We start from the raw sequence: 10,598 nt of genomic DNA on the forward strand, positions 1-10,598 counted from the left end.
TGGGCAGGACATTCCACTCTGCCCTGGCCCAAGCACTAGAACATTATATACTGGTGTCTCCTCCCTTAGAGTTAACCCAACTGGGAGCTGATCATAACTCTTCGATTTATCTCTTCTTTAGACACCAGCCCAGTCCTAAGCATAGTTGCCCTGACACTCTAGGCTTTGTGCCTCTTTCTCTGAAACCTCCCTTCCTCCCTCCCTTTCATGCAGCTCCTTGCCAGCCTCCACTGCTGAACCTGCCAGTTTTCTTGGCCCTTAACTCAAATAGACATGACTCAATTTTGATTCTCCATCTTTTCCCTCCCAGTAGCTGCAGAGATTTACACCTTGTCTGTCTTGATTTCTATTTGTTGTTTCAAACTAATAAAATGAGCTTAAAATTAACACGAAGAGAAACACAATAAACAAAAGGAGAGGGATCTAATTGGGTCTGACAATCACCTGGCCAGGGAAAGTTTCACCTGTAGACAGAATAAGAAAATGGGAGGAATAATTATCCCTTTAAATCAGTGATTCCTTGGCTGTCCTAACGCTGCCCTTTAATGCAGTTCTTCCTGTTGTGGTGACCCCCAACCGTAAAACTTTGTTGCTACTTCATAACTTTGCTGCCATTATGAATCATAAGTAAATATCTGTGTTTTCTGATAACCTTTGTGACTCCTGTGAAAGGAACTGCCAAAGGGGCTGAGACCCACAGGTTGAGAACCACAGGTTGAGAACCACTGCCTTAACGGCCTTAATGAGACACTGTGGCTCAAGTGTATACAGTTGTATACATATCTTCCCTGCTAAGCCTGCCAGATTTTCTGAGTTTTATCTTAAAAAGCCTAACTTTGCCTCCTTCCCCCTCTCATCTGAATGCCTGCCAAAACTCTAAGCATGGTTGCCTCAACACCCTGGGCTTTTTGCTTTCTTGGAAGATCCCCTCCCTTTCTCTCTACAGTTTGCAGACCGCCACTTCTGACTGCCCTAGTTAGGTCTCTCCATTGCCTTGAAGAGACACCATGACCACAGCAGCTCTGATACAGAAAACAGTTTATTGGTGTGGCGTATAGTTCAGAGGTTCAGTCCACTGTGATCATGAAGGGGAGCTTGGCAGTGTGCAGGCCGACATGGTGCTGGAGCAGAGAGTACTAGTCTTGCAGGCAGCAAGAAATTGACTGGCAGCAAAGTTTGAGAAGAGACCTCAAAGTCAGCTCCCACAGTGACACACTTCCTCCTCCAACAAGCCCACACCTCCTAAAGTGCCACTCTCTTTGGGGCCATTTCCTTTCAAATTGTCAAGCTGACCCTAACTCCAGACTTTCTTCCTCTTCTCCTGGCAGCTACCAAAGTTTACAGCTTGCTTGCCCTGCTGGTTTTCTCCCAAATGCTAATAAAATGATCCTTCTGAGCTTCCTTCTAAGTTAACAATGAGACTTAGAACTCCCAGAAGGAAGGTGGCTGGAGAGATGGTTTCAGCGGTGAACTCCAGTTCCAGGGACCTAACACCCTCACACAGATATCTATGTAAGCAAAATACCAATGCACATAAAATAAAGCTAAAATAAAGCTAAATTTATTTATTTTTTTTTTTTTTTGGTTTTTCACGACAGGGTTTCTCTGTAGCTTTGGTGCCTGTCCTGGAACTAGCTCTTGTAGACCAGGCTGGCCTCGAACTCCCAGAGATCCGCCTGCCTCCGCCTCCCGAGTGCTGGGATTAAAGGTGTGAGCCACCACCGCCTGGCTTTTTTTTTCTTTTTTTTTTTTGGAAGCTAAATTATTTTTAAAAAAGAAAAAGAACTCCCCTGGTAACAATTCCAAAAACCACCACCACCAGCAACAACAACAGCAAAAAAGTAAATCTAGGGGTATAGGGATATAGCCAGTACTAGGTACTGGGTTCTTAGGATCTGTAGATGAACTTCACAGATCCAAAGTTTACAAGAGTGGGCTGTGAGTACAGCTCAGTGGTACAGTACTTTACAGTATATACCAGACCCTGGAGTTCAGGCTCGGCAACCTCTCAAAAACAAAACAGTGATGGGGGGGGGATATGGAGGGATGGAAATTTTGCGGATAGTAGGCCACAGTTTTGATCAGATCGTTTTGACCGACCTGACATAGGGAGCAGGCAATTCCCAGATGAGATTCACAGGAAACACAGACAACAAAACTCTGTAAGTAGGGTGTTACTTTTTTTTTTTTTTTTTTTTTTTTTTGGTTTTTCTTTGGAGCCTGTCCTGGAACAAAACTCTGTAAGTAGGGTGTTACTTTCTGTGATGCTGGGGCTCAAACCCAGGGTGTGCTGAGTGTTCTCTCTACTCTGGCCCAACAACTTTCTTGGAACCAACTTTCCCTTGACCTTGTCAGTGTGTGTAGGAAGGGGGAAGGCCTGACTTCCTCCTTTGGGTGAGTCAGCTGTAATGGGATTCCAGAAACAGAAGGGAGGGACCTACCCTCAGCCACTCCCCAGTCCAGGAGGTAGTATAGAATAGAAGCTCTGAGGAAATCTGTTGTTCTTGGCTCAGGTGGCCGGCAAGAAGTCGCTCTTCTTGATCCTATGATGACTTCTGTAATGGTAGCACACCAGTTTACATTCGGTGGAAGAACTGTTTTTCCCCTGAGACAGGGTTTCTCTGTGCAGTTCTGGCTGCCCTGGAACTTGCTGGGTAGACCAGGCTGGCCTCAAACTCAGAAGAGATTCGCCTGCCTCTACCTCCCAAGTGCTGGGTTTAAAGGTGTGCACCAACACTGCCCAGCTAACTTCTTTTTTTTTAAAAAAGAATTTTTTAAAAAAAATTTATTTATTTACTTATTTAGGTACACTGGTGTTTTGCTTGTGTGAGGGTGTCAGGTCCCTTGGAACAGAAGTTATAGACTGTTCTGAGCTGCCATGTGGCTGCTGGGAATTGAACCTCAGTCCTCTGGAAGAGCAGCCAGTGCTCTTAACCACTAAGCCATCTCTCCTGCCCCTGGAAGAAAATTTTTAATCACATTTATTACATGTGCCAGGTGCACACGGCTTGTGAATTCGTGACATGGTATGTTTGTGGAGATCAGAGGGCAACTGTGGAGCCCAAGGGATTGGACTCCGGTCATCCAGCTTGGAGGCAAGCATTTTATCTGCTGAACCAGCTCAAGAAAATCTTGCGAACTATCTTCCAGTGTACATGAGCATCTTTTCCATGCTGCATCATGTCATTATCATACTTTTCAATAAGACATAGTGTGAAATATTTGATTACACTGTGAAGATGTGTCTTTGCAATGGCGCTTTCTGATTGGTGTAATAGAGCTGAATGGCCAATAGCTAGGCAGGAAGAGCTTAGGAACTTCTGGTGCAGGAGGAGAGGTAACAGCCACTAGTCGCGTGGCAGAACATAGATTAATATAAATGGGTTAATTTAGGTTATAAGAGGTAGTTAGGAACAAGCCTAAGCTGTAGGCTAAGCTTTCATAAATAATAACTCTCCATGTTATTATTTGGGAGCTGGCGGGACAGAGAAAGACTCATAGGACACATACACCTTAGCACTACTGATCCATATACATAGGCAAATTGTGTTTACACAAAACAGCTTGCATTCAAACTGAAGGCTCTCTCAAGAAAGCCACACTGAGGCTCCAGAGTGCTTACTCTCCTCCTCCTCTTCTTCATAACTCCATGCTTACTTAAGCCTATGTTAAATTCTCCCTTTAAAAAATGCAGTTATTTGGGATAGATATGTGTGTGCCACAGGCATGGGCTGAGGTCAGGCGACAACTTGTGGGAGCTGGGTCTCTCCTTCCACTATGTGGGCCCCACAGGGGGAACTCAAGTCAGCAGGCTTGACAACAGGCCTCTTTACCCACTGGTCCACCTCACTGGTCCTAAACTCTCTTTATAATAATCCCCAACTCATTTAAGGCAGGAATGGAGGGGGAGGGGGAGGGAGAGAGCACTTCTCAAAAGACTTCTCAGAGTAACTAAATTTGTAAATCAGAAGTTTTTGATTCAAATGTTAAGAAGGTTTGCCAAAGCAGGGCGTGGTGGAACATTCCTGTGAACCCAGCATTTGGAAGGTACAGGTAGAAGGGTCAGGAGTTCAAGATCATCCTTGGTTACAAAGGGAGTTTGGAACCAGCTATGTGAGGTCCTGTCTCAAGGATTTAAAAAAAAAAAAAGGTTTGCCAAAAAAGATAGCTTGCCTATAAAACCTGAGGCTGAGATGATCATGGATAAGGATGGTGGCCACTAGGAAGGGAAACTGGTTACCTTGCCCACAGTCTGATGTGTTTCTGTAACTATACATGTGATCAAAGAAAAAGAATCTGGAAAGTTCCCCCATATATACGGTACCACACTGTCTTTCCAGTGGAAATGAATGGCCTTGTCTTTCATGTGCAGACAGAGTCTATTCACATACAGCAGCTCTTCCTTATGCTGCCTGGCACAGGGCGTCTACTCAGCCACAAAACAAACGGTGGTGCCACCCCAGCACTAGACAAAAGATTTAAGAAGGCTCAGAGTTCAAGCCCATGCTCAGGTACGGAGTGAGTTTGAAGCCAGCCTGGCTACATGACGTCCTACCTCAAAAAAAAAAAAAAAAAAAAAAGAGGAAGAAAAACAGTCATTTGGGTTTTTAATTAATTAATTAATTTTTACATACCAATCCCAGTTCCCCCTCCCTCCTCTCCTCCTACTTCTCCCCTACCTCCCATCCCACCTCCCATCCTCCACAGAGAAGTTAAGGCCTCCCTTGGAAAGTCAACTATGACTGTCCCCTCATTGAGTCAGGACCAAGGTCCTCTCCGCCACCCCACGCCTAGGCTGAACAAGGTATCTCTACATAGAGAATGGGTTCTACAAAGTCAGTTACCATCTGGATTTAAAGAAAACGGAAGCAGCACTCTCAAGAGTCACCCCTGCACCTCGCCTGGGCAACACACTAGCCCTGGCCCTACTGGTGTAGGTATGGGTGAAAGTAGAAAACTGGCCCCACCCCTTGCTCATCCCTGCAAGAGTAGAAGTAGCCAGGACAATGCAGAACTCACCCTCCAGCCTATGCAGGTAGATGCAGGAGCACCTACAACCTACACACACATACAAACAGGCACACACACCATAGGAAATGTATGCACACACACACACTTTAAACTTTTACAGAGTGGAGTGACAGTAGCTTCAGGAGCCCTACGTTTGGATCTAAGAAAACTGCGCATTTATCCAGTTGTTAGTAGTTGCAAAAGCAACATTGGCCTATGCTGTAAGTCAGTGAGTTTCTGTAGTTCTTAATCATTATGGACAGAAAGCAACAAAAGAGAATCACTCCTTGTTCCCTGAGCTTATGGGGGAAATGAAGTTGGGAAGAACTCATGAACTGGAAATATCCACAAAACAACCCCCTTTCTGAAACAGCCAACATATCCACCATCAGAACTCAGCTAAGAAACAAAGACCACACAAGAATCCACCCCAGTCCCAGAGCCTACTTAGAATTAAAAATCTTAGGCTGGAAAGGTGACTCAACAGCTAAGAGCACCGGCTGTTCTTCCAGAGGACCAGGGTTTGATTTCCAGGAAAAATTTCTCAAAAGGAGAGAGAAACAAGAACAAAGGTTCAAACATCAATGAGGCTAAAGTCTGAAAATATGTAGATGTATATATGCATTATACATATATATTTATGTATAAATATGTAATGCATATATATTTATATGTATGTATTTGCTTCTATTTTCCAAAACTCACAGTCATGTTGGATTAGAATAATAAATGGAAGGATTCTCTCTCTTTTCTATTTTCTAGAACTGGAATAAAATACATTTTATGGCAAAAGAAAATAAAAAACCAAATTCCTTGGCACACAGTATCTTCAGACAGTATCCATCTTTCTCAGGTCAGGAGGAGATTCATGCAGCGGCTAAGTTCAGATGGATTTCTTGAGTCTTGGGTATGTGCCAAGGGATGGCCATACTTGAAAAGATAAGCACTTTTTTGGGTTTTGAAGGGCTGTAGGCCTGTCATCTGGATTGCACGGCATTTGTGGGGTGGGAGGGACAAAGAAGCAGAGACAGCAGGCTGTGCATAGCCGTTGTTTTATTGGATCTGGTGTCTTATTTTACAAAATAGGTAGAAGAGCCCAAAATGCAAAGCAGTCAACAATGTCTGACAGGAGGGGGCTCTGTGCGGCCCCTCCCCTCAGACCCTAGCCGACTGGGAGGGTGAGGAATGAGACAAGCCAGTATATTAAGAGGGGCAGCAGCATGGCAGGGTGCTGACAATAAGGTCCGACCTGGATCCTAGGGTCCCTGCCCTCTAGGTGAGCTCAGGGGCATCTCTGGGTAGACTAAAGAGGGGGAGAGGGACCCTAGGGCATTCTAGGGCATTTGGAGGGTTGGGCAACCATTCCAATGAGTGCCCCCATACTGGGTTCAGACGTGCCTGCCTTTGCCCTCCCATTCCCCTAAGGCAGCCACTGGGAGGAGTGGTTAAGACTCAAATTCAGGAGAATCCCTGATTCCACGCCTCTAAATGTAGAGGCCATGGAAAATTGAAACTGAAGCCATCAAAACAGGTGACAGGCAGGAGGGCAGGATGGGACTCTGAAGGCATCGTCTGGGACACCTTCCACTCATCTTCCCCTGGCCACCACTCTCATCATACAAGCAAGAAGGATAGAGAGGATTCCGGGAGGAACCAGATATCTGGATCTCAGGCTCTCCTAAGACACTGGAAGTTATGGTAAATTTCTGGGACATTGCTAAGGACATAAGGCCTTCTGGGAAGTCAGGGAACTTATATTCTGCTATCCGGGGCCATTAGACCCTAGAACCTGGCAGTGGCAGCCCCACTTGGGCTCTCGTAACCTGCCCAGGCTTTCTGTTTTCCACTCCAACCAATTCCTAGGATCCAATCACTGGCTCTACTTTCTTGTCCCCCCTCTTACAGGACCCTCCAAGGCTAGGCTGCAAAGCCAGCCAGGGACATGGGCAGAGCATGTTCTCTGAGAAAGGAATCTTAGAGGAGCGTCTATGAGATCAGGGATGGGGGAAGCACCATAGCAGGAGACATTCAGTCTAATGTGGTTTCTAGAGTGGGGGTGGGAGATGAGGAACCACTCAGTCCCTACACTGGGATGGCCTCAGCGTACTCAGCACTGGGTGTCTGGCGAGAAGGGGATGAGAGCCGTCCAGAGTGGGGAGTGCCCCCTCCCAAATGGACTTTGCCCACGACTGCCACTTAGCTCCGGGGGATCTGGACTACGGAAGCCCCAGGACCTCGAATCCCTACAGCCCCCAGGGTACAGGTAGAATGAGGAGAGACCTGGGAGAGAAGGGTTAGGTTCACCTGAACTAGGACTAGAGCATGGTCACCCCAGGATGCACTAACCCCTGTCCCCGGGGGCTAGATGACATTGTCAAAGAGCTGCATGGACTTCATGATGTTCTCGTCCTACGGTCATGGTGCACGGTGTGAGGGAGGCGAAGTAAAGAGAGAGAGAAAAAAGAGCTCATCAGAGACAGAGAAAGACATGGGACCAGAGATGGGGACAGCCGGCAGTGGAGAGGAAGGATATGCAGGGGCATCTCAGGTGGGGAAGGGGTAAGTTCCCTTTGGTCATGGAAGAACAGGACTGGGGTGGGGGGTGACATAAAGTCAAGAGGGGCCTTTTCTGGTTCCATTAATTTAGGCCTAGAGCTGAGACCAGGGAAATGGGGGCCATACCTTTTGACAAGACTCAATGAACTCCTCGATGGTCACCACACCGTCCTTGTTTCTGTCCATCTTCTGCAAGGTGGTCAAGCAGGGAGAACAAGGGAACAAAGGGGATGATGAGAGAGTCTTAGAGAAGAGGCTCATTGGGCCCTGGTCCTTCCCGCCATTCCAGGGCCCCTTCCTACCACCCCAGGACCCAGGTACCTGGAAGAAGCTCTCCACGTGCTCTCTTGGGGCCTCCTCCCGGAGGGCAGGGTATGTGTACTTGCCCATCATGTCATAGATAGACTTCATGATGTCAAGCATTTCCTGTTGAGCCAAATGAGATTACTTCCCCTAAGAGCCTCTAGCCTCCAAATTTAGGGGCCTAGGGCCAAGGACGGACCTCCCCCCTTACTGCTGACACAGCTGTACATTGTTCTTTATGAGACCCTTTGCGCCATCACCGCCCAGCACCCCACACACGGCCCCTCCTGCCCTCCAGCGGCCCTGCACCTCCTTGGTGATACAGCCATCCTTGTTGAGGTCATATAAGTTGAAGGCCCAGTTCAGTCTATCGTCTATGGTTCCCCGAAGGATCACCGACAAACCAGCCACAAAGTCCTGGAAAGGAGGTGGGAGGGGAGCGGACTTTGCCAACCCATTCTTCGGGTTTGGTGTGGAAACCTTGGCCCCCTGAAGCCCAAGGAAACAGGCTTGTTTGAGTCATCTCTCCTAGCTCACCTCAAAACTGACAGAGCCATCATGGTTGGTGTCAAAGGCATTGAAGAGGAAAGTAGCGTAGGTGCTGGAGTCTGTGGATGAGCAGTGGAATGTGAACTTGGCCTCCAGGCAGGACTTGCTGTTTTCTGCAGTTTGCCCAGCTCCCGTTATCTCAGCATCCCCAGCCCTCCAGAACCCTCCTCCCCTCTCAGCCTAGGGATGGACAACGGTTACCCCCTGAGCGTCTATCTCCTCCCCTCTCAGCCTAGGGATGGACAACGGTTACCCCCTGAGCGTCTATCTCCTCCCCTCTCAGCCTAGGATGGACAACCGTTACCCCCTGGGTGTCTACCATCTCCTCACCTCCTTGGGGAAAGAACTGAGAGTATATCTGCTTGAAGTTCTCCTCGTTGACGATGCCGCTGGGGCATTCCTGCACAGGGACAACAGACTCAGCAGAGACACACACCGCCACCCTTAGGCCAGAGACTTCCAGGAGGAGGACAAATCATCCTGCCTCTGTGGAACTTAACAGAGTTCTGGTACTGACTGGCAAGAAGACTTCTTCCCCAGTGTACAAATAAACACACAAGCCTGCCACCCCAAGGGCCCTGAAAGTTGGCCTCTGGGCCCCATCTCCCTCTTCAAAGTACCCAGGCCGTACTTTCCAGGTAATTGCAAGCACCAGGCCTCTCCGGTTCAGCCCTTGCCCAGTTGGCTACACCCTCCACTCACGTTTTTGAAGCCTCGGTACAGGACCTGCAACTCTTTGCGAGTGAACTTGGTTTGTTCCTGCAGCTGCTCCAGCCCCTCAGGCCGGTGACACACGGTGGAGAGTTCAAACTCATCCTCCACGCTGTCTGCGGGGGGGGGGGGGGGTGGTAGGGGATAGCTCTGCCTCAGGCCAGGCCCCTGAGATGGCTTGGGTAATCTTCAGTTATTAACCCTCCCCGCTCCTTCCTAGCCTGTCTTCTACACCTGAGCCCAGCCTGTCAGACTCAGAGCTGAGAAGTCAAAGCAGAAAAGACACTGGTCAGCTTCGGGGTCTGTTGGGGCTAAGGCCACGTCTGGCTCCAGAGCCAGAGGTACGGACTTAGCACTGGCCCTGGGCATGGGTTGGGGACAGTCCCTTGCCGCCGCAACTTCTTAGAAAGGGGATATAATGGGGCTCAGGAGCTTCTGAGGGACCACGAAGGGCTCTTTCTTGACCAACTCTTCTTAGCCCAGCCCCAGCCTGGGAGAGCCCACATCCAACCCAATCTCAATCAAGCCCCGCCCATCCCAGCCATGCCCGAGCCATGCCCCACCCAGCTCCAGCCAATCTTTGTTCAGACCCCAATCTTGACTCCACCCCCAATCCCACCCCAGCTCCCACCACAGTCCAGCCCCCAGGCAAGTACCCCCATCCCGCCCCAACCAGGAGAGTAAGTCACCTGGGTCCAGCGGGCGGGGTCTGTGGGGGCGGAGGGAGGCTGGGGCAGCTAATGCTGAAGGGAGGGAATTGTCACGGAGAAGACCAAGCCCGGCAGGCACTTCCCTGGCCCCACGCTCACAGAAAATCTCACAGACATGAGTGTTTCAACACACGAACCCCAGACCCATAACACAGGCACATACACAGTGAGCACAGACATCCATGACAACATGGACCCCTCACGAACAGCCTCCTTCTTGGGTTAGCTCTCAGGGTGACCCCATCGGAGTGAAGAAGCAACGTTAGGTGCTCAAATAGTTACAGACAGGGCCTTTATAGCTTGCAAATCTCAGTGTGATTTTACAAGGTGGGCAAGGCTCAGCTGAAGAAATGGAACCTACAGACAAAAGGAGGCCACTCAACTGGTAGCCACTTAGTTGACCAGGCTGGGACAGAAAAACCTCAGCATCCTGACATCTGGGAAGGTGGACTCCACCCTCTATACCTGGCACCCTGTTAGGGCGCAGTTGACATACATTCCAAGGTCTAAAACAGTAGGGAAGCCGCCACAGAGGCGCAGAGTAACCTGGTTAGCTAGTACACCCTGCCATGGTCACACTGGAAATGCTTACACTGGCTCAGGCTTTAGTTTAACACACCCTGGTCCTCCATTTTGCAAACCAGGGATGCCCACAGGCACTCATGATCCGACATACATTCCAGTTTGTAGCCACAGGCCTCACATTCAGACCCAGTTCCTACCCCACCTCCCATCACCCCTCTCTCTCTCTCTCTCTCT

At 48.9% G+C, this 10,598-nt stretch overlaps 1 protein-coding gene across 6 annotated transcripts in view; it reads right to left on the reverse strand.

Annotated features, from left to right (window-relative positions):
• Positions 1 to 6,041: 6,041 nt before the first annotated feature.
• The window catches only part of Kcnip2 (potassium voltage-gated channel interacting protein 2), a 22,369-nt gene continuing 17,812 nt past the window's right edge, over positions 6,042 to 10,598 (reverse strand). For 2 of the 6 annotated variants that reach the window (XM_026781419.1, XM_026781417.1), the window contains exons 2-8: positions 9,121 to 9,245; positions 8,749 to 8,818; positions 8,407 to 8,531; positions 8,179 to 8,286; positions 7,888 to 7,992; positions 7,693 to 7,755; positions 6,042 to 7,419 (exon numbers count right to left, since the gene is read on the reverse strand). In XM_026781419.1, the coding sequence (XP_026637220.1) occupies positions 7,372 to 7,419; positions 7,693 to 7,755; positions 7,888 to 7,992; positions 8,179 to 8,286; positions 8,407 to 8,531; positions 8,749 to 8,818; positions 9,121 to 9,245 (644 nt within the window). In that variant the 3' untranslated portion in view covers positions 6,042 to 7,371. Of the gene's footprint in view, positions 7,420 to 7,692; positions 7,756 to 7,887; positions 7,993 to 8,178; positions 8,287 to 8,406; positions 8,532 to 8,748; positions 8,819 to 9,120; positions 9,246 to 9,818; positions 9,873 to 10,598 lie in introns of all 6 variants that reach the window. The other 4 variants (XM_005352380.3, XM_026781420.1, XM_026781416.1 and 1 more) reach the window with 3 other exon arrangements.

The sequence above is a fragment of the Microtus ochrogaster genome, chromosome 8, assembly GCF_000317375.1.
Source record: "Microtus ochrogaster isolate Prairie Vole_2 chromosome 8, MicOch1.0, whole genome shotgun sequence".
NCBI lineage: Eukaryota > Metazoa > Chordata > Mammalia > Rodentia > Cricetidae > Microtus > Microtus ochrogaster.